General features: G+C 38.7%; 1 protein-coding gene across 1 annotated transcript in view; it reads right to left on the bottom strand.

Moving 5' to 3' along the window:
* The window catches only part of LOC114091640 (prothymosin alpha-like), a 93,783-nt gene that overhangs the window by 52,350 nt on the left and 16,438 nt on the right, over positions 1 to 24,995 (bottom strand). The window contains exon 2 of the mRNA XM_027934092.2: positions 21,975 to 22,098. Coding sequence (XP_027789893.2) covers positions 21,975 to 22,098 — 124 coding nt within the window. The remainder of the gene's footprint in view (positions 1 to 21,974; positions 22,099 to 24,995) is intronic.

Here is a 24,995-nt window from a genome sequence, read left to right as displayed (position 1 = left end):
CTTCTTGGAGTGAATGATGTCTGGAGAAGGTCACTTGCAGGGGCTGTGACCTCAGGGCCAGACAGAGCCAACTTGCAGCAACCCTGAAGGAAGGGCATGACTACCATCACCTTATGCTCTTCCCTCCCTCTCATCTCCCAATGATGAGGGCCACAGACAAGTCAAGATGGCGCCTGGCACTTTGCTAGGAGGAGTGGTTTCTGAGCCAACGCCAGTGAGCCATTAAGATGATAAGTATTCTTTAATGACTGACTGCTGTGTCTAGATTATGTCAATTAGGTTAAGCTGTGTGTAATCATTAAGATGATGAGGATTCCTTATTGGTTCACTGCTGTATCTAGTTTATGTTAATTAAGATAAGCTGTGTGTAATTAGTTAAGTATATATACCTGTGCTGTCCTGCAATAAAGCGGCTCCCGCTCCCGCTGTATCAATCTTCACAAGTTGCTAGTCACTCGCCCCCCGGGTTATTTCGCCCAGCCAGACTGTGGCATCCCAATGTTGTGTCTCATTATCCAAACTCAACCAGAAGCCCAGGACAAGAGAGAATCAGAACATATACCAGGTAGGTCAACTGCCATGGCAAAAAAATAAGAATATAGTAGATCTCTAAAGGCAAATGGGAGATGTCCAGCATGGATGATAAACTGACCCAATCTGAGTCCATGACTTTGCTGTTTGATACAGAACCTGAGACTAGTGGTCCAGCAGCCCTGAAGCCAAGGTCTAGAAGAGCAAATGTCATGGCACCATTGCTGACCACATCCAATCCAAGACACTCTATTTTGGGGGGTAAGAAATCAGGAAAGATACAGCTGTTGCCACCTCTACTTTTTCTATCCTCTGAAACCCTCAGATTGGCTTCTAGTCTATGAGCAAAGCCTATCCCTAACCTAGGGATAATTAGAATAAACTATGACTTTAATCTACTTTCCCAACAATGGGCTCACAGGAGCACTCTGGAGTCCTCTTCACTCCCAATTTCTGGGCTATAAACATTTTTAACTTCCAATACCTTCTTAAAAGTCCTTCTCTCAACTAATTGTGGATTTATTTTCCTTCCATGCATTCTAAAATGATTTACTAGTTCATACTATGGTACCAAAGAGCCCATTCAGCTTTTAATGTCAAAAATTAAATGATCGTATCAGCCCATATTAAAAACTGATATAATTTTTGTGTACTACAAATGAGTAGAGTTGGCAATAAATGAAATCACTATACCCCTGTGGAAAGGAACAAGAACAATCTCACAGCAACATCACTATTCTGAAAAAAAAAAAAAAAAAAAGACATCCTTCCCAATAATTACAAGAAAGACTTGACTCCTTGAATAGGGCTTTAAGAATTAGCCACTCAAGTTGCTGCTAGATCCCTGAATGGGAATTTGCAAAACATCCACAGAGCCACAATCAAAAAAGAAAAAAAATGGGATTTGTTAAATAGTACATAAAGCACTACTACATAAATAAAATAGTGATAAGTTTTGTTTCACTAAAAAATTTTATCAAAAGGCATCATTACAAGTATAGAAAGATAGGCCATAGAGCCTAGGAGAAATATTTGCAACACACATAGCCAACAAATGACTTGTACCCAGAACATACAAAGAACTTCACACATAAGTAGGGAGAAAATTAAACGTTGAAATTTTCCAAAGCAGATGCCACACAGATACTTAGCAAACAAACAAAAAAGATATTAAAATGACCAGTAGCATATAAAAATGTGCCAAACAACAGTAGTCATCGGCGAAATACTCCTTAGTAAAAATCAGATATATGCCATCAATCCCTCACCAGAATGGTTACACTGAAAAAGACTAAGAGTGCAAACTTTGGTGAGAATGTAAAGCAACTTGACCTCATACTATAAGAAAGTAGTAGAGCACTCACTTTGAAAAACTTTTTGGCACTATGTAGGAAATCTAACAATGTGGGCCTATCCTGGCATCCCAGTACCAAAGTATATATTTAAAAGAAAAGAGTGCATATACCCATCGAAAGATATATTCAAAAATATTCATAGCAGCTTTATTCAGATTATCCCAAATTGGAAATAAACCAAATGTCCAATAACAAGAGACTGGATAAATGAGCTTTAATATATTCATGTACTGGAATACTAAAAAGGAAAAAAAGAAGTAAGCTATGACATGCAAATACTGGGTGAATCTCATGGTATATTGAGGGAAAGAAAACACAAAAGAGCGCACACTATAGGATTCATTTATATGAAGTTGAACAGGCAAAAACTAACCTAATCAATAACAATAGAAGTCATTCTTCTATCCACAGTGGTTAACTCTGGTGGCAGGAATATTGACTGGATAAAAGCATGGGGAGCCATCTGGGATGCAGGGAAGGTTCGCTGTCTTCGTCAGGGTGACCGTTATGGTTGTGTACATCTGTACAAATTCACTGAACTGAGCACTTAACATCAGTGTTCTTTCTGCTTATTACTGTGTGTATGTTGTACCTCAATTTGAAAAAGTTAAAAAAAAATCAGATCCCACTCCCCAAATTTCCTTAATCAGGATAGCCTCGTGTGGATTTAGCAAAATTAAAATGAATGCATTTTGTAGTTCCCTGGGGTGAAACTCTAACATGACAGACCACCACAAATTCCAAGGGTAATTGAATTGACTCAATACTCTCTCATAATGAAATTCTGCAAGTTTGGATTTAGCTGAGAGCACAGAGAGACTCCAAAGGAGCTATTAAGAAGGATGGTTGAACAAGCTGTTCTATTCCTTTTTGAACATATTTTTAATGAAATAGGTATTTGAATACCTATCTTTAAATGAAATAAGTATTTAAATGTACCAGTTAGGTAAGTCAACGGAGATCCATTATTGTCTAATAAACTAAATCAAGGACTCTACAATGGGAAAGGATAAGGAAAAAAATTTTTTTGAAGGTGCTTTTTGCTCATTTGCAGCCAAATTCAATAGCTTTCATGCAGAAACCCAGGGGAGTTTTTATTGAATTCAATCCTTGAATTGTTTCTAGCTAACGGGCTCACTTCTATTTACAGCATTATTTTCTATTAAAGGACAAGCCTGGAAAGTCAAAGAATTTAGAGCTACTGTTTTACTTGAATAATCAACACTTCCTAGGCTGCCTTTATCATTCTCTTATAAAAGGATGGAAATCAAGTTGACTGCTTTTTTATCAGCTAAGCTGAAATCTTCCAGGAACAGGGATTTACATAAATATATATTGAGATGATAACTATAAAAATATAATCAGACAGGAGAGAAATTTAGTGTTGGTCCTGTAAGGGAAATTACTGAAATCAGTGACTGCCCTATGCTGAAATATGGTAAGAATGAGACTCAGTCACAAACCCATTGCTGTCCAGAACAGCAGATCTCACTTGGAGATGCTGTGACTCTGCAGCACAACCATACTATTTGAGTTAAAACTTACCTTCTTAATTCCAGCAGTTTTGATTTAAATAAGCAAATCTCAAGGTAAACTGCTCCTACTCGCTCACCAACCTAGAAAACAACTAAGCAAGAATTTTTTTAAAAAAAAAAATAAGAATTTCAAAAAGATTTCATTGATGCTGAAGTCTCATGCTACTAAACCCTAAAGGCTGTGAAAAAAATATCATCCTGGCTCACTTTCTTTGAGGGAATTATCTAGGTATTATACCAAAGGCTTCTTTTTACTCTTTTCTTCTTTTTTACTCTTTTACTTCTTTTACTCTTTATAAATTCACAATTTATAGTGAGAATTATGCCACTATAAATTGTGATCAAACCATGGGTTTAAGTGACCTTTCAGAAGCAATATTCAAAATTCCCAAGAGAACATCTACCAGAACTTCAAATCCTGTTTTTAAAACACGATGTTTTTTACATTAGTTAACTGTCAAAATTGGAACTAAAATATACATCTGATAATTCCCAGACCAAGGCTTTCTCTGCCAACCACAGTGACCCTCCCTGCAAATGTCTCTACCATTGACCTGAAATTACTTCCATGTTAAAACACGAAGAAGTAGCTAGGATAAAAAATTTAAGGCATTTCCCAGTGTTATATCTTGGTCACTCTCAAGAAAACAAATGGTTCTTTAAGCTCTGAAGGTTATTGCTCTCCAGAGTGAGTGTCTGACCTTGGGCACCACTGAGAGCCACAGTCACTGGGGTCCTGAACAAGAGGACAAGGAGCTCCACTGTCTACAATAGGAAGTTCCGTAGGATCCTCTTGTGTTTTGAGAATATAAAAAAAGATACCCACAGACTCTCAAGAAAAGAACTACCAGAAAGAAAAAGAGCTAGGCTCTGCTAAATCTTTGTCTGTGCTCTGAAGTCAGGGTGACTTATGGTTATGAGGGATCTGCTTTAAAAACAAAGAAGAACCTCTAAAATAATCAATGAGTCTGTACCGGTAGCTATAATAGCCATTATTGGCACTGCATTGCATCCTGAATATGCTATTGCTATTGTAAGACTATCACTTTTATTATTATTACTAGTACTCCTTGTCTTTATAGTTCTTTGTCAATCTAGAATCAACCTCCACTTTCCTCTAAGATCTGAAGGGAAAAGGTAAGAACTACGTTTTCCAGAATCTCTTCCCTGTATGATTCCAGATTAGCACCTGTTAATTAGAGATACCCACATGGGATTCAAACAATGGAAAGAAGCAGCCATAATGTTCCAGAAACAGCTATGAGCAGAGGTTAACTTCTTTACGCAGCTCCTAGGACCTCTCAGCATCCTGTCTGCTCCATGCTTCCAGCTGACAGTCTTGCTGGAGGTTCCTAAGACCTTTGTTCTCATATAGTTTTCTTACTAAATGGGGCATGAGGCTTTAATTTCCTTTTAAAAACCTTTTGTTTTAATACATGTAGTGCCTCATGTTTTCCTGACTGATCTCTGATGTTTCAAGTTGTAAAATGAAATATTCTAACATTGTGAGATGCCATTTTCCTTTTCGAAACAATTGTACAGTCAAATTTCTTTATTGGCAGTAGATCAGTTCTAGAAAACCTCCATGAACCACTATTCCTAAGGAAAACACAGGATTTGGTTCCTGTGAGCCTCTGGTTACACTTTTGTCCATCGAAAACATGGAACCTTCTTTAGTATGTGTTTTTGTTTATAGATACCTTATTTAAATATATATTGTTGCTTGATTAGTATTGAACTGATGGCAATAGCACTTTAATTCATGCATGAATGAAACATCTCACACACATATTTTCTCCAGAAGGCATATAACAATCTAGGAACACACAACACAGCTCTTCAGCACAAAAAGCACAAAAATGTGGGAAATAACTGGCACTACAAAGACTCCTCATTGACAGCATAAGCACTAAAACAGAAAGGTAGAGTGTCACCTTGCTATGTTTCAGCTAGGAAATGTACACTTCAGGTGGCTCAAATTTTTCACTCCCCTGTGCAAGTCCACAAATAATCATGAAAGCACCATGAGCATTGATTTAGGAGTCACAAATAAATCTGAGCATGGAGGCAAATTCACAAATATGGAATCTTCAAATACAGAGGATTGGCTGTGTTTGAGAAATCAAATGCTTTCCTAGGTTGACATATTTGCAACATATTAAGACCAGAATTCCTGCTTTCTGCTTCCAAATCTCCATCTACCCCATGCAATTTTAATGTATATCCTTTCTTTTCTTTTCTCTTCTTTTCTTTTCTTTTTTTTCATTTATATCCACTAAGGCTAGAGAGCAAGGCTTACTGTCTATAGTTTAAGAAATGAATCCATAATGTAAAATTACTCTGTAAAACAATAAGCAAACAAAAGGAGGTCACTTAAGGCAAAGTGGCTGGGAAGCATGTGGAAAGGAAACACCCAGGCCACAAGTTTGATGCAGGCTATTTCATTATTCAATAGATGAAAGAACAAGGAAATTACAAAGACACAGAGTGAATTTATGCTGATATTCCACTATTCCATTTATTAACCCACATATACTGGGGTTTTTTTGTTTTGTTTTGTTTCATTTGCAGTACTGGGATGAACCCAGGGCCTCGTGCATGCTAGGTTAGCACTCTGCCAATGACCTACATTCCCAGCACCATAGCCCATATTTTTTAATTATTATTATTATTATTTTTAATCATTATGGTGGCCCATGATTTTATAAAAATGCAATTTATACTGCTCCACTTCTAAAAGATATCATGCTGAACCCATTTCTCCATCAAATGAGGACAGAAAAGACCAGGAATTCTCTAAGCTCACACACAGAAAAGTCTGCTGTGCTATGGCTCCCCTTCACCCCACACATCAAGAATTCATATATAACACATCCTAGTGTCTCAAATGATGCCACAATACCAGGTTAACTTTTCTTATAGTTACCATCCCCTCTCCTATAACTAAGATGAAACTTCAATGTTAGTCATCAACTAGTAAGGTGATGGTTAACGATGCACTTACTGTGCTGTATTTCTATTCTTTAGAATTTCCAGGAACTGCTTTTCATGTGTGGTGTCAATTGTGCACAGGAAGTATTGAAAATAGATTGCATTCCAGCTCCCTGATACTGAATACTGAAGGAGATCCTGCCTATCAAGCTAAAAGCGTTTAAAACCTGTGAAATGCACTGGGATGAATCTGTCCAGAACCAAAAGAAAACCTATATTTATAGCAGCTGATTTATTTGGTTGATATACAGTATGTGCTGTGGTTTATAATTTTTAAGGCATGTGAACTGGGACATATTAGATATTACAGAAAGAGTGAGTTGATGATTTACAAGACTTCATATCAGGCCTATTGACCTTCTCAATAAGAAAGGTTGGTGGTCGTAACAGCACTGAAAAATGCAGCCCTCGGGAGTCAATTTAATGTAGAATAAACTCTTTAACAACCAGCTAGATAGCCGTATCAGCTGCTCCATCTGCAGATTATGCTGCTGTTGTAAAAAGCACTTTTTTAATAAAAAATGCATGGGCTTATTTTTGAAAACATATGTTCCCCCAACAAACGAACAACAGTTTTTCCCATACAAGTCCTTGCATTATAAGAACATCAGGTTTAACAACAGACAAAAAAAGGAAGAAAAGAAAAGAAAAATAATAGTGAGAGGAGGGGGGATGGCCAACCCCTCCCCAATAAAAAGAAAGCTGACAGCAATTTGCTTAATGTCCGTCCAGAACCTAATTACTGGCCACAAAATGAAGACATACCTGTGTGCCCTTTGTTCTAGTTAAAATACATTCATCTCATCCTCAATGCAAATGATATTAGTCTGTGTACAAGCCGATACAATCAATAAATGGACTTAACAATTGGTGGTGCTTCGTGTTAACATCCTCCCTCAGCCGCGATCTTTTGAGGACTAGATGTCTCACTTAATTACCAGAGTCATATGTCAAAGAAATTCCAGAAACACTCCATCAAAATGTATCTCAGAGTAAGTAAAGCTAGAAAAAAATTCGAAAAGTGTTCTTCCTTATTAGCGTAGATTTTTCTGGGAAAGTGTCTACCTCTCTACCATTGGAATTGAAAAGAAAAAAAATGAGTTGGAATTTTGTTGTTCTTTAGCTGATTTTTAGTTTTTTAATAGCATTTTATAAGCAATTAATGGAGGAGTGGATGAAACATGCTAAATCCCTACAGAAAAAAAAGTCAATCTATGAAAATAAGAAATGTCTTGTTTATAAAATCTGTTATACCCAGTAGTTGAGTAAGATTGAGTCTATACACAACAGTAAAACACTGGGATGCAAACCTAAAAAAAAAAAAAAAAAATCAGACAATGGGCAGAGTAACGTGTTATCTGTCAAACAATTATTTTGGTTGAGTCTTCCTACTGTGTCAATTGTTTTGATGGATATGACTTTGTTTCAAAGATTTTCTTGGATTTGTAAATCCCTGAATATGTAACTCCTTCCAAGAATTTATACTATTGTATCATGTCATCTATTTGTGCCTCTGACTCCCTATTACACTGTGAGGTCTTAGACATTGTAACCATTTCTTTGTGATTTTTGCATTCTCTAAACCTGTGTAGCACCTGGCATACAATAATTATTCAGTAAATATATTTTTAATTGCATTAACTGTACATATGCATATTCTTTAAATATTAACAGTCTTCAGGAGTCAAACTTACTAGTAATCTCCAAAAGGTTTCTAAAACTCCAGCATCCTTCTAAAAGTATTCAATTAGCCAAAATTTAATCAACTTTTATGCATTCGACATATAGTATGGAGCAACGACTGTTTGAAGTCACACTAATAGGTTATGTAGAGGATAAAAGGATCTTAAGATGTATTTTTTGCCTTCAATAAGTCTTTATTAAAAAGGGGGATATGAAATTTAAAATCTAATAAAGTAAAGAGCACAAAGACTTAAGAGTGACTCAGGAACACATGAATAATTACCAGCTGAATGGTACAGGGAAGAATCATCAAAGGAGACATTTCTTTAAATTAAAGACGGCACACAGCCAGGCATGTGGTGCATACCTGTCATCCCAACTACCTGGGAGGCTGAGACAGGAGGATCGCAGGATTCTAGTCCAGCCTGGACAACTTAGCAAGACCCTGTCTCAAAAAAGAAAAATAAAAGACTGTATGAATGTGGGGGGAGGGGCATAGCAAGTGGGATTTGATGTAGATCCTAAAGGGAAATTTTGCTGTATTTTGTAAAAATAAAGGGAAAAAAATCCAAGAAAGAGATTAGCATTCCAAGTGATTTTATACCTATTCTCCAACTTCCCTTTCCTGTTCATTCCCTTTTCCAATCAGGATTGAAATGGAACAGTGGCAGATAAGTGTCTTAAAACAATAAATATGTTTGGGGTGTAGGTGAAAAATGTCAGCTTGCTGGTTGCAGGCTTCTTTTTTAGTCAGTGCAGTGTAGATGTAAAGGTCTGAGGCCCTGGGGATGCCTGCCCAGCACCTGGGCTGAGAAGCACCTGTGTTTACAAAGAGTCGCTTCCCTCAAGACTGCCTTCTTGGGCCTAATTTTCTAACATGAATTCTGGTGACAATTAAGCTTCCAGACAGATGAATACCATAAAATATGACTTTAAAAAAATAAAACACACTCCAAAAGTTTTCGTTTCAGTCAGGAAAAAAACAGTCTGGTGTGTACCTTCCTAACACATGACCTACAATAAAATCTCACAGAGAAGTTTCTGAATTGGGCACAATTTTCTCTTTCCAAGTCAATTACCTTAAGTCAATCTCTATATCTCTCTGTCTCCTTTGCTCTCTCCTTATGTTTCTCCCTCTGCCCCCAGCCCCATACATATACACTCACACAGTCACAGTTATGGAAATACATGCAGATTTCCTGTGAAAGTCACCCAAGCATCTTCTACAAATTATATGGATCTTTGATGAAATAGTAATTGTGAAAAACACCAGGAAAAGAAGGAGGGGGCAGTTTTTCTTTTTTCAAAATGGCAATCTCAAAAATACATTAAGCCCTACGCATGTGCACTAATTGATACTTAAATAAATGTTTAAACATTCTTAGTCTGAATATCATCCAAAATAACCCTTCTGCTCAAAGAAGGCAGGTCAATTTTCATAATGCAGGTTACTAGATATTACCTCTGCGATGGTCTAACCTGATCTTACCTAAGTATCTGGTCCTGGGTTTGAAACCAAGTTGTCTTAGAATAGCACTTCTCAGTCTTTCACCATGAAGTATCCTGAATGACAGAGGTTGAACCCATCCCAGAAGGAGCCTGAGAGCACAAATTGTTTTAAAGACATCTGAAATTTCTTGCTTAGTTTAATATAAAATAAAAGTTTTTCCCAAAACCTTGAGAAAAAAAAATGCTCTTTCATATATGCCACATGACATGATCAGCCCACCTTGGTGTACTGAGATAGCCTAGTGTTTTGTGGTCATCCTATGAGGTAAGAGCAACCTCCAACCCAATGCTGGTTAGGCTGTTGAGAAAGATGACACCACCCTTCCCCAACAGGGAATGAAAGACTGATGCCTCACTTGATGAGACTTTCTGGGGAGGTTAGGATTTTAGCCAAGGAAGGGCTAAAGCAGTCTGTAGAATAAGGGTCAATGCCTGCTTAAGACATACAGTGTATGTTTTTAATGTGGTAAGGAAATGGGCTAAAGTGGATATTTCCACCTGAAGTTAGAGCTTATCTGGCAAAACACCATCTGGCCCAAAGAAGGGAGAAGGCAGATTTTCTTATTGACTTTGCCAGATTACAGCCAAGAAGGAAGAAGGAATAGAAGATATCAGCAGTCGATTATCAAAAAAAATGAGCCAGACTCTTCATTAAAATTCACCCCTGATGTTCTGAGAATGATAGAATTGTGTCCTGTCTCATTTCACTGAATTGGAACTGGTTTATGTAAGCCATTTATGGTGCTCTGTGAAGCCTGCAGTGTGAAACCAGCCAGAGTCCACTGCTAAATATTCTGAGAAGTGAAGAGAGCAACCTGGAATGTCATTGGAAATTGACATTTCCAGTGGCTGTTGTAACAAATTACCACAAAATGAATAGCTTAAAAAAATTTCCCCAAATTCTTAACTTATATTTATTTATATTTATTCTTTGGTCAAAAGTCCAAAATTGGTCTCACTGGGCTAAAATCAAGATATCATTATACTGGTTCCTTCTGAAAGCCATAGTGAAGAATCCTGCCTTTTCCAGCTTCTAGGGGCTGATAGCATCCCTCCGCTTGCCGCCCCTTCCTCTGTCTTCAAAGCCAGAAGCGTTACACCTGCACCTCTCTCTCTCTCTCTCTCTCTCTCTCTCTCTCTCTCTCTCTCTCTCTCTGACACTTTGACCTCCACTTCCATCTTTATCTCTCCTTCCCTGATTCTGACCCTCCTGCCTCCCTTATGTTAGGACCAGTTTGATGATATTGGTTATATCTGGATAATTGAGGCTATTCCCCCATGACAAGAGTCTTACATTAATCACATCAGCAAAGTCTGTTTCACTGGGCAATATATTCACAGCTTCCAGGAATTCAAATGTAAAAATCTGTAAGGGGGGGATATTATTTATCTTTCCTTATTTATAACCATCAATAAGGACTAGAAAAGCAAAGGGAATAAGAAGTGTTTTGGTGAGGTTTTGTATTATAGCTTTAATCTATGGAAGAAACAGTTATAATCTTAATTTACATTTGGGTTTTTGTGAGACAAGAAACTTCTAGACATTTGTTTACTTCAGGAAGAATGAAACTTTGATAAAGAATTATTATTATTATTGATATTGGTCAGATCAGACAAGCAGATTATTTTCAATGGCTCAACAGTCTAAAATTGTGCAGGTGGCACTGATTGTTGACAAGGACATCCACCAATGCTATGAAATTGCCTAGAGCTCAGACACCTGTGCTAACATTTGGCTCATGTCCTTGATCAGAGTATCCCAGTTAGGGGATGCACAGGTGGTCAGCAGGCTCCGTCATGAATGATAGTGAAACTGTCATCCAAAAAGTTAAACAAAATCCCATTTTTGACCACTCAATAAGTCTCAAGGAACTTCCAAGGTGGCCAGTGGATCCAGACTAGCACTAACTTTATTTGGTGTCATTGTATCTAACAAGGAACTTCTTCCTGAAGTAGAATGTGCCAAAAAAACTTGGAATTGGCTATATTTTAAGTATCATTTTATTTCAATAATGAGGACTTTTGGTTCTGCCAAACCTCAACAGGGTTCTCTGTCTTCACAACCCAAGAGGTAATAGGTAGCTGGCTGCAGAGTCACAGGCTCAGAAATCATGACATTCTCCTGGCCCAGAGTTGACAACCCAGTGGTGTCTGGTGTAAACTGTGAAGGGCAGCTTCTTATATCAGAAGTCCACAGGCATCTTATAGTCACCCTGATTGTCCAGAAACTCCAGTAGGTTTGAGAGGAAGTTGCTAAAATCTCAACAGTGAGTCTCTAGAGGGCACTACTAGTTATGTTGCAATGTGAATGGATTTTTGAGTCTTGTTGTTGGGGGCCCCACTCAAACTGGGCCATTCTGTGAGTAATAGTGCAAAGGGCTTAAGTAAAACTCCTAAATGAGGAATATGCTGCCTCTAGCACTAAAAGGCCTGAATAGTTTGGGTTTGTTTTAATACTGAGAATGCTGAGAGGGACAATAGCTGCTTCTTTTTGTTGTTGTTTTTGTTTTGTTTTTTTAACTAGGAATCATTCTTTTTTAAATAACATTATTCATTTATGCGGTACTGGGGATTGAATCCAATGTCTCACACATGCTAGGTAAGAACTCCACCACTGAGCCACAACCCCAGTCTGTTGGATATACCATTTAAAGGAGGGAGTGCTGTCTCTACCCTGCTCCCATTATTATTTAGTTATATTGTATCTAGTCTGATGGATAATTAGCAGGAAATTTACTGAGGTGTACTTTGTGACAGTCAATCACACACTTTTTAAAATGAGACTTCCTTTATGAATACTTGTAGGTCTTATTGAGTGTAAGAATGTCATCAATACAATGTCCTACCAGACTTCCTAAAAAAAAAAAAAAAAAAAAAAAAAACTGGATGTAATTGAACTCTTGCCAACAAAGACTGTGTAGTGCAGGGCTGTTGAGATGCCCTGAACAGCCAGGTGAGAGCATATGGTGCCCCTCCAAAGCTGAAGACAACAACTGCAGGGACTATTCCAACAGTCAGTGCACAGAACATATTATCCAGACTTATAACAGTGAAATATTCTCAGTTGTTGTTTGGACAGAGTCAATAATTTCAATAAAAAAGGGTCTGGGGCCTTATTTATGATACGATAGCACTAAGGTCACAGTAACCCACTGTCGTGTGCTGTTCATCCTCACCATGTTTGAGCAATGGCAAAATTGGGCTATTAAAGGGAGAATATAGTAGGGACAATAACTTTTTCTTTTGGTAGGTCTTGAATGATGTGTCTCTTAATCCCTGTAGTTCTTGCTTTAACCTATTATGGGCCATATTAACTAAGTTAACCACTTGAGGGAGCATAGGGGAAGGTCTGTGGGTTCCCTTTTGTCAATCTGATTGTCAGCACTGGAGACTTATTTTATTTCAGTTTATCACTTAATGGGTCAAACCATCCATGCCCAGTATAGAATGTTTTAGAGCAACAAGCACTATGACCATTCAGGATGTAGGCAAGATAATAGGCCAATGGTAAGAATATTCACATACCCTCTCTTTTATATTCTGTAATACCAATGCCCTACAAGTATAGGGGACACTTCATTTAAATTTAGTGAGATCCCCAGGTATAACTGTACTTTCAATTCTGATACTAATTGAAGCCATGAGAGTTGTCATTTGGTACATGCCAGCAGATGATAAAGCTAGATTAAAACCTATGTTGTAAATGTGCAAAAGCCAATTGGCTTTCTGTTTTTAACTTTTGTTTATTTCCTGTATATTGAGATTTCTGTTTTGTTTGGTTTGGTTGGTTACTGAATATACTTGTCAAGAAAGGGATTGTCCTCTCTACCTGGCTTGCGTTTCTAAATTTCTTCTTCCCCAGAGTCCCAAATCAGTATCATAAAGGATAGGGCACCCCCATTGTGGTAATCATTGCTTTCCTGGGTTTGGGGACCTTGAGCTGAAGCTGTTTAAATGGACCCCTCATCCTGTTAAGTTGCAGCAGTCATTGGAACCTGGCCTTAGTCCTTTTTGCCATTATGCCATAAGGCACTGGTGCTGTCTGGACTTTTTAGGACATGGGGTGAAGACTTTAGGGCTCCTCTTCTTGAGGGTCTATGCCATAGATGCATTCCCCTAAAGCCCTAAGGATCACATCATTTTTTGTTTTTTTATGAAAAAAAAAAGCATGGGTAGCAGCACTAGAATTTTGTGAATTTCTAATAAACCATCAGTTCTTTGGAGTGTGGAAGTCAGCACTGCACATGGTGACTATTCCTCCTCACATGAGTGACCATCTGATGAGCACATGTATTACAGAGGTTGTCGTCTTTCCCCTGAGCAGTCTGTAGAATAATGGTCAATGCCTGCTTGAGACACACAACCAACAATCACAAGGCCAAAATCATCTAACAACAGTCACTGCATATGCTGAAATCCAGACACAATTTAATCTGAGACTCATGGAGAGGTCCAAGCCAAGATGCATAGCCCTGGGCCACTTTAAGGAAAGCCCAAAACTTGTACTCCTGTCCCTAAATGTCAATTACCAAAATTCAGTGAAATCTGTAACAGCAGCTCAGTAGGAGTTGGCAAATGTAGCTTAAAGTCACACAGCTCAAAGCACATGCTCACCAGCAGGCAGCTGCTCAAAGTGCATGCTTCCCCACAGGCAGCAAAGCCAGGCAGCAAACCAAAAGCAAGAGGACCCCTAAGTGGCACTAGTCCAGGTGATGGTAGCACATACCATCCTGCTGATAGCATCAGTTATTTTGTGGTTGCCTTTCAATGGTGGGATCAACCCAGCCCAAAATTGGTTCATGTAACAAAAGCACCAAGAGGGTGTAGAGAGGTGCACTACTTACACATTGTGGCTTTTAGGGGAAAGCAGGGCAAGTACCTGAGCTGGACAGAAATGGCCTGAGGGAAGGGAAGGATGAGTAGATTCCATTTTTATCATAGTTAGAGTAGGTCCAGGGTGAAGTTTGCCTCCTGTGAAGCCACAACTTGCATGGTTTAAACAGCCTACTGGTGCCAAGGGAAGGAGTGCATGAGTCCTCCAGTTGGCTTGCCCAGATGTGGGGCAAGAAGAGAGGAGTCATGGCGCCTGAAAGCCGTCAGTGGGCAAACATTGAAAATGGGAGTCCAACTCTTTGTTAAACCTAGTGCAAAGACACGATTTTAAGTTAACCAATTTTAAGATCTTTCCTCGGTGTATTCAAGAATAATCTTTTCCTCCTTATCTTGCAACAGGAATGTCTAAGGAATCTATCTTTTGAATCCCTGAATTTCTGGTGCCAGGAGGAGTGAATCCAAGTCTAAATGTACAAATGATAAATATAGAAAAATGTATCTTCAGGCTTTAGCAGAGTGCCACTCAGAGATTTAGAATCCCCAAATTTATTTATTCTATTCTTATCCTAGTCATGACTAATTAGGAATTGTTTTGCATTTTCTCCAGTCAAAAATGAAAGCATTTTTATATTAAAGGGAAAGTTAGAAACTATTTTTTTTATGATCCTGATTCTGAACCTAGAAGAGTATAAAACTTTCAGAGAAATAAAGCATTTGATGTCATTAAAGCAATGACCCTTATCCAGAAAAATAAAATAAATAACTTTTCAAATTAGATACCTCAATAAACACAGAAAGTCTGCCAAGAACACAATTCGTATTTTTATGTGATCACTGACTCAGGTGGTTTCCAGCCTAATTGTTTTTTTTATTTTTATTTTTTTCTTCCCAGAGAACTTAAAAGGTTTCTTCAGAATCAATGGAATCAGCAACTATCTGGTCAATTCAATTTAGTTATTAAGAAGGCAAAAACAATGGATTGACTGCATTTTCAATCCATTTTTGTTACAGGAGATATTTCAGTCAGAGAGACAAGGCTATAAATTTTCTCTGAGAGGAAATCTGGGTGGGAAAAGAAATGGCAGTGTTCGTTAACAAATGTTCCTTTTCAAACCTGCTAATCCTCTTGGATGATTTATCACTGTTTGAAAGCTTTGGGCTATTTTACAAAGGAAAAGGTATTATCCCTTGAAGTTGTATAAAAGTTTTTCTGAAGTCACATTTATAAAACCCAATACCACCTGAAATGAAAAGTCATGCCAATCAATATCCAGTGGCTTTCAACAGCAAGTAAGACTGCTTGTGTCATCTCAAAAGGAGAGATTTCAGGTATCACAAGACTACACTTATTGTCTTCACAGGAGCCTCCTAAAAAGGAGTTCAACCAGTGGTGTGTATTTGAACGGCGTTCACAGAAGTCTTCCTAAAAGTGATATCTGGAGTACTCACCCCAATCTGATGAGGTTAACATGAAAAAATAACCTAGGAGACAAGCAATTTTGGAAGGTGCTCTTTGGGGCGCCATCAAAGTTGGTAGGGTTTGCAGTGAAAGCAGCTCTGATCATCTATAGCCCTGAGGAGTTTAGGCCAAACCTGGTAAAGTGAGGCAGCCCGCTGCTGTCAGGTGCTCCAGAGAAGAGCAAAAGAACAAATGTCAAGCAAATCCCTCACACATTTTAAAATCAATGGTAAGATATTCAAATGAGACAGTGCAGCGTTTGGTAGGGCCTGGCTTGCACCAGAAACTTCAGAGGAAACTTTCAACCCTTTAAAATGAAGCAGCCTCTAATATTTATCATCCACTGAAAGTCCATGGATACTTCACGGTCTACCTTTACTAATCTTACCCCAGGCATAATCCATCCAAAAATCTGCTTGGCCTTTTAACTTACACAGAGGCCATTGCTCCCGGTTGAAGAAAATTTCTCCAGCCAAAAAAAAAAAAAAGAAAAGAAAAAAGTGTGAATATACCTAAAGTGAGATATTAAACAGATAATCTTCTTCACTATTATTTTTCTGCAAGGCTAAGTTTAGAAATCCCTTTCTTGTTCAGTAATAAATAATTATTGAGCACCGAATATGTGAAAAATGTGAGACTGGGGTCCACGGGGAATACACAGATGAAAAAAAATGTGAAGTATAATACAGGGGAGGAAGGGCTGGTACAGATGGGCAAGATAAAGAGATGGGCCTGCATGACCAGTCGATTCATCACAAACAATGGCTCACAGACAAATATGTATTCACTTATTCCTAAATATAGATGAAGGCTTTACATAGTCAGTATGTTACCATCTAGGGGTATTGAGTTCATTGTCTCTGTTCAGCAAAGAAGAGGACACAGAGACAGCAAGCAAGCAGCCGGTTTATTGCAAAAGTGACAGAGATAGATTTCTCTGAAGAGAAGGGGCCCCAGAGTTGGGATTCCAGTGGGGGAATATTGGTTTGTTCTTTTTCTGGTCTTGAACTTTCCTCCTTTCCTTATCTCCTCCCCAGTCCACGCTGTCCTCACTATTATTCATTGGTGTCCCCCTGTGTCCACATGTCTATTTTAGTTTATGGGGTCCTCCACTTGTGTCCACAAACACTTTCATCAAGTAGGAAGCTGACCTCATCAGAAGACTCTCTCCATGCTCCTTTGTTCTGACCTTGTCCCCAGACCTCCTCACTTGCCATCTTTCATGGCTGCCTAAGCCCTTCTTTAGCTCCTTCATGTTACTTACTCTGTTACTAAGTTATAGCTGCTTTGGCCATTAGAAGTTCTTTTAGGTTGGTCCCATGGTTATTCAACCACTACCTCCCTGCCTTTATTAGACATTTCCTTATTTTCTAACACCACAAGATAGTTTAGGCTCGTTTTATATCGTCCCTGTACAAGCTCTGGGATCAACCACTTCCCTGAGGAGTGCTGGAGACTTTAAAAAAATTTTTTTTTCAAAAAATGTTTTTTCATGGTAAAATATAAACAACATAAAGCTTACTATTTACCATCCTAACCATTTTAAAGTATACAGCTCGGTGGTATTATAAACATACATTCAGTTGTCATCATGGTCTATCTCCAATCTCCTTATGTCTTGCAAAACTGAAATTTTGTACCAATTAAACAATGATTCTCAATTTTCCCTTCCTTCCAGGATCTAGAAGCCATCATTTTACTTTCTGTCACTATGATTATAACTACTCTAAGTACTTCATATAAGTAGAATCATACCACATTTGTCTTCCTATGATTTTGCTTATTTTACTTAGCACAATATCATCAAGATTCATCTATGTTGAAGCATGTGTAAGAATTTCCTTCCTTTTTAAGGCAGGTAATATTCCACACTTTAGCTATTATGAGTAAAGTAGTTATGAACATGAGCTCACAAATACATCTTTGAGACCCTGTTTTCAATTCTTTCTATGTATATACATAGAAGTAGAATTGGTGAATTGTATGCCAATTCCAGGATTAACTTATTTAGGAACTGCCCTAGTGCTCTCCCAATGCCTTAAGAATGAGCCTAAAAGCAGAATGAATAGCAGTGTATATAGTTTGACCTCCCCCCTTTTATTTTCAGGAGAAAAAGCTCAGATATGGACCCCCAGATATCTAAGACCACAAGGAACACCCACATGATAACACCATTTACTTCTGCATGCAGGAATCAGTGAGCAATATTTGATTTTCTTTATGCTCGTTTGTAGTTTTATAAAAATTATAATTGTTACTCTTCTAAGAAGAAAAAAGTGAAAGAATAAGCATTGCTATCATCACAAAGGAAAGATGTGACATAGGAATGGCCCAAGGGAGTATTTGACCAAGAGCAAGGGAACAGTGGATACAGATGGACAGGAAAAGGAAGGAGAGGTCAGACAGCAGCCTTCCAGCCACAGGGCACTGGCTTCTCCCCTTGTAAGCCTGGGCCCAGTTCTGTGTTCAACAGTGAGCAAAGAGACAGCTGTGTAGGTAAAGGTCTTTCTTTACATTTCACCTGGGTTGTTGGCAGTAGCTGTACTTTGTCTCTCCCCCAAGCACAGAGAAGAAAACTGCTGAGTTACAAAAGGAAAAAAGTCTAAAATCCAAGGACCAGTAAGAAACAATCTATATATTTATTCCTTTTACATATGTGGGTTTCACAACTCACATTCCAATCTAGAAGTGACAAAAGACAGTGTTTCTTGGGAGTGCGATGGAGGTCCAATTTAGGAAATTGTTTCTCTGAGGGCATTCACAAAGGTATCATCTTCCTTCATACTATTCTGGGAAATAACATAGCATAGGAGAGGGTGTCTCCATGGGATCTTTCAGCAGGTCATTGTTTTCAAGGCAGGCTCCAAAAGCTTCCATGCTATGCTACCATGCTATGGGTTAAATTGTGTTCCCGGCCCCTGGCCCCAAATTCATATGTTGAACTCCTGATCCCCATATGGTAGTATTTGGAGATGGGGTCTTGGGAGATAATTACATTTATATGAGTTCATGAGGATGGGTCACCATGATGGGATTATTGCCCTTATAATGAGAGTCACTTTGGTCTCTCTCTGTCAGGAGAGGATACCACGGGAAGGCTGTATACCAGGCGCCAATCAAGACTCAGACTTCCAACCACCAGAACAGTGAAAAAATAAATGTCTGTTGTTTAAGCCAGCCTATCTATGTATTTTTTATGGCAGACTAAGACAATTTTCTTCTGACTCCAGGACCTATTGTCTGTATAATTTCTTTTTTTACAGGGTCATAATCTGACCTATGTTCTTACATGTTTTAGGGATTGATCAAGATTCTCTGTTACATTACTAATTTGAAGTCAAGGGCCATGTTTTTAGATTCTTCTATTTCTCTCACTGGCCAGCAAAATGTTATGCATTCATCACAAAGTTAAAAAATATATATATTTATCCAGTAGCTACCAAGCGTGTTGACAATCCCTCAGGAACAGAGAGATGACAAATGTACAGTTCCAGAGCTGATGACATTCACAGAAAAGTAGCAGAGCAGACACGACAGGTACATCCCTGGGCAGACCTAACAAGAAGAATAAGCACAATTGGAATGGCATAGGATGTGCACATCACAGAGGAAGCAACAACGCCTGTGCCTGGGAAAGACAGATACTCCGAGGAGACTTCCCAGGTAAGGCAGCATTTGAGCAGGAATTTGAAAGAAAATAAGAGATCCACAAACAGGGAGAAAACTTCCACTGTAGACAGCGGGGACAATGTGATGATGAATATGTTAGGAAAAAACTGAGTGGTCTGGCTTGGTGTGTGTCTGTGTGGGTCAGGGTGGCGGGAGCATTCCAATTGTGGAGATACAGCATCAGACAAGTAGGATGCAGGCAAAGAGTCTGATTCCTGAGTGAGAACTCCCCTTTGAGTTTCTACTTAGTACTTTAGGTCTTGGATTGCTTCTGGGGATTTTAAAGCAGGGAGGCAAATGATGTAATCTGTATTTTGGGAAACTATCTCTAGACAAAGAAAATAGCGTCTGAAGTGGAGAATACGGATTCAGGAAGAGTGAGGAAACTTGTTAACAGTGCAGCCAAGAGATAACAATGGACGAACGAGAAAGGAGCAGAGAGAAGGGAAAGGTTGGCAGCATTGTAGAACTAGTTGGGTTTGGAACGTATGTTTGTAATTCAAACAGTTTAGCCCTATTATATGATTTTTCTGTAATGTGTTTGGTAACCCCGACCAAGAAGGCAACAAAACAACCAACAGATGGGAGGTTTATTCTGAGTGCTAGATGAGAAGGGTAGGTGCTACTGAAAGCCACAGGGTCTCTGGAACTGAGAACATTGGTGTGTATGTGAGTGATTTTGCACAGGATCCAGATGGAAAGGCAGGAAGAATCTGAGCATACAGCAAGGACTCCTATGAACAGATGTCCAAGGAAGCTAAAGAACTGGTTGAGTAGGAAAAGAAAGCAGGGGAAAAAAAGGTTTCATAATTCAGGATTTCAAATACTGAGGAGTTTTAAATGTGACAAGGCGCAGGGTACAGCTGCATACGTTGAAACTCTTTCATTAATGTAAAAACGAGGTGAAAGTTTCCAGAGGAAAGTATTTTAAGGTACTGAGAGACTCAGTTGTTAAATAGGTCATCAAAAAGGACACTGAAGCCACCCAGGATAATGGCACGGGCTAAAGAGATGAGGCACACTGCAGGAAAGTGCCGCAGCCCTACGAGAGTGTGCGAGCAGCTTTGGAGGCATACAGATGAAGTTCCGAATCACTAAAGGAATTCTAATTTAAACTGTTTCAGAAGTGCAGTGAGCTCTGCAGAACAATGGTATAAAAGCATAAGGGGGAAACCAGAAAAAAATGCATGTTCTTCCTCCCAATCCTGTCCAGTCCCTGGTGCCAAGCCTGGGACCAGGCAGGGAAAGCCAAGAATCCAGAATCTCCCCTTCTGTGCACTTTGCTGTGACCCCTTTACCCCCTGTCAGCACACTCCCCACACACTCGCCATCTTGATGTGTCCCTATGAAGCCTGGCTGCCCCTCCTTAGGAGATAGTGTTTTTGAGCACTGGAACTCTTCAGGTGCCATCCCTTGCTGCTCCAAACAATCCTTTCCCTCCCTCCTCTAAAACTCCTGATCCTTAGTTTATGGCCTTCGATGCTAGACCCTCTTCCCTTCTTTATTACTGTCAATAATCTATCTCTTGGTCACTTCCTCAGGTTTACTATTTTTCCCTTGGCTTCCCATATTATTCTCCATGATTCCTTTTATCATTCTTGTTGAAGTCAACCTGCCTTAGACAAAAGATCCAACATCTAAGTTTTTTAGTTCCTTGAACTCCTTACCTCCACTCCCCTGCTCACACTCTGGATCTTAATTATATTCATTGAATTTTTTTTTTCAGATAGTGCTCAAGCATAATTCAGCTCACTACTCAGGATCTCTGCTTTCACAAGTCTCTGAATTCCATACATTAGAACATGAATTCCTTAGGAGCAGAAACTACTGAGAGGTATAGCTTCAGCATAGTGGCTAATATGTTAGTTTCTCAGTTTTTAAAAAAATATATATTTATTTATTTTACAGTACAATGCATTTTGACATACATTACACAAATGGAGCACAGCTTCTCATTCCTCTGGTTGTACCTCATTCAGAGTCACTCCACTAGTATAATGTATATAGGGTAATAATGTATGTCTCTTTCTCAAAAAAAATTTAAAGAATAAAATATTAATTTTTAATCTTGTGGTTTCTGAGAAATATGTGCGCCAGGTTTCAGACAAAATGAGAATATAGACTGAGTGTCAAGGAGGAAGAGGAAGAGGAAGAAGAGACTATTGAAAATAGTAAACTAAAATTAATGAGCACTTACAAGGTATTGGGTGCTACCTCTTGACAAATGACAGAGAATTAGGCAAGAGCAACGTATGATCTAAAATGAGGTCAGCAAAGGGGAAGAAAATGAGCCATACTGGGGATGCCTTCACTCAGGAAGATTACACCTTAGATTGTGGCAATAATCACAGGATGCTTGGAGAGAAAGGTAGGAAACTGGTGAATGAGCAAGAAAATGACATGACTGACCAGCTTCAGAATTATATCTGGAATGATTACAGTTTCCTTCGAAGTGTCGGGAAGGAAACTGGCTGGGATGAGCAGTGGTATGCTCATGTTCAGATGCACTGACCTTAGGGTCAAAGAGGTTCACCTGGTAAAGCATACAAATGGCAAAGGGAATGGGTAGAGCAAAAGGAAGAACTTTGAAACCCATCTCAGAGTGGCTGCCACCCAGGGCATAATGGAAAGTCTTACTATTGCTCAGAAATTCAGTGTTTACAACCAAAATTTTAGAATTAAATTTGCATGTTTCTAGAAAAGCCCACCTCTTTAAAATATCAGCAAATTGATGAGCAATATTTTGTTTTCCTTTTTTTATGTTAACAATATTTTATCAAGTTACAGTCTTCAAATACTTGTGTGCACAGGTATTTAGTATGCAGCTGCAGAATTGCTTACATATGTATCCACCCTGTAATTCTACCCAGCTCAAGAGGACAAAGCAATATATATGCCTCCATCAGCTTCAGGTTGAAAAATAGAAAATCCATGTGCTAGGTAATGCCTATGATCAGAGCTGCCCTCTACCCTCAGTCCAAGGGGGTCAAGGTAATTTTGATGTGGTTGAGTTAATGACTATAGTGGAAAAGCCATTTCCACTGAAGTTTTCTTTACAATGTCAAAATACCCAAGAGATATGTATCACTTCATTCTTTACTAAAAGAAATTCCAGTCATGATAGTTTTATATTTAGAGGAAAATAGGGGGAAAAAAGAAAAAGAAACTTATGCTTTGGAGAGTGACTTGTGACCCTGCTTCTCTGAGAGGGATTTTTCCCAGTTAGTCTGTTCCTGGAAGCCACTAATAACCCCAATTCTCCTAGTTTGCTTTACCCCTGTGCCCTTCAGGGAGAGGCATGTATGATTCTGTCAGGTGTGAAATCAAAGAAACCTCAAAAAAAAAATCTGCTCATACACTGCTTTCACTGTTGAGCATCTCACCCTAGTGGGATGGTCTGTGGTTTCCATGGCAATGATATCTGGCAACAATGATGGGCAGCCTTCCAGGAACTGGGATTGGAAGCTATGGGGCTAAAATACATCTGTCAGAGGTAATGAAGAGTTCTCTGTGTAAACATTTCTGTCTGACTGCTCTGCTCAGCCACCTGCACAGGTCCAAAAGGTAATGGCATGATGCAGGAGTAAGCATCTGGGGATGGGGTGTCACCCTGAGACTATCATATCACATGTCACACAGTCTCTATTGCTTGTATCATGATGGGGCCAAGATTCCATCCAAATGAATGGCACATTTATCCAGATACTAAATTAAACTGATGCCAAGTCTGACCTCTAAAAGTCTTTGCCAAAGATTTATTATTCTCAGATTCAGAATAAAAAGTTAAATTCCTTATATATTCACTCCATGCCATTTCTAATAAGTTCTTTTTCCTGAATTTTCTATTTCTGTTCATGCTATTACCATTTTCCTAAGCACCCAAGCCTTCAAGATGAGCTTTTGACCATTTCTTTGAATCAAGTCAAAAAATTCTATCAGCTTTTCCTGTCCATTTTTTCTTATGTCTATCTTTTTATATCTTTTCATTTATTCATACATCCCTTTATTCGAAACATATATGTAAGCCCCTACTATAGACTAAGGATACAACAAAGAACAAAATAGGAAAAATGTTCACTATGTGGGGAGGGGATTAGAGCACACAGTGTGGGGACAGTGATTCTCTAGGGTGACAACTCAGAGCATATTTCTGCCCACTTAGGCTAGGAATTATTCCAGTTATAAAGATCACATAACACTATGATAGACTGCTGATCTCTCTGGAAGGATGATTAGTTATCCACCATCAATGACCTCTGTAGATCTAACTATTCTGATTATCAATACATCCCTATTCCTATTAACGGTTTCTGCTCTGATGATGCCTTGTTTCTGGCAATTAAGTGCTGGTTATTGACCTCCACCACAGAAAGATCCTTCAACTCCATCATAATGATGACATCTCCTGCCATCATCTCAGTCTGGGGAGCAGCTCCTACTGAGTAGTTCAAGGATACACAGCTGTTCCACTAGTTTATGTTCCAATGCTTCTATGAAATGAGAGGATAATGGGATCATCAATGGATATCTGTGAAGGTGGCCTCTTTGCCCAGCCATATCAGAGTTCATAGTGACAGGGAGGCTATGGAGGAGCTTAGGATCATGGAAGTACACTCTCTAGTTGGCATTTGCTACCGTTGTATGTCAAACCTAATAATAACAAGGGCCTAAAGTGAGCCATTATTGTATTATCATTTGTCAGGGAAACCAGAGAGTCACTGGTAACAGGTTACTTATATTGGGACTCTTCATCATAAGGGGCAATCACTTGTGTTCATTATAGTAAGGACTTCTCTCCCCTTCTGGAATTTCTGCCCTTACCACTATTCTTGGACTTATATTATGCCTTATTCACCATTATCATATTCCATATAATATTGCTTCTAACCAAGGAACTATTTCCATGTCAAAAGAAGCATTATCTTACCATGAACCACACATCCCAGAAGCAACTGCTCTGATCAAATGGTGGAAGAGCCAAATAAAAGCCAGTTGAGAAAGAGAATTCTGAAAGGCTAAATTATATTCTATGGAATGAATTACATGCTTTGAACCAAAGACCCATACATGGTATAGTTTATCTCACAGCCAGAATCAAGGGATAGAATTTGGGAATGCACTGTCCTCTAATTAAACCTAATAATCAACTGAGATAAAATTTTGTTGTACATATCTACAATTTGGGTCCCTGCTGATTTAGGAATCTTGGGACCCAAAACAACGTATTCCACTCAGGCTTATCTGAATATTAGGGGTTCCTCATGTTACTGATCCATAAGACTAAAAGACAGTTTTATTTACTGACTAAAAATTTAAATTCTGCTAATCACAGAGGCAGGAATGATCTATGAAGCCTGTATTCTTATATGGGTATTTCTTTCTACTTCCACATGCAAAATGTATGCAAAATGTTCCCAATAAATGCAAGAC

Source organism: Marmota flaviventris, chromosome 3 (assembly GCF_047511675.1).
Source record: "Marmota flaviventris isolate mMarFla1 chromosome 3, mMarFla1.hap1, whole genome shotgun sequence".
Taxonomy (NCBI): Eukaryota; Metazoa; Chordata; class Mammalia; order Rodentia; family Sciuridae; genus Marmota; species Marmota flaviventris.
This window is presented reverse-complemented; position numbering and strand designations above follow the sequence as displayed.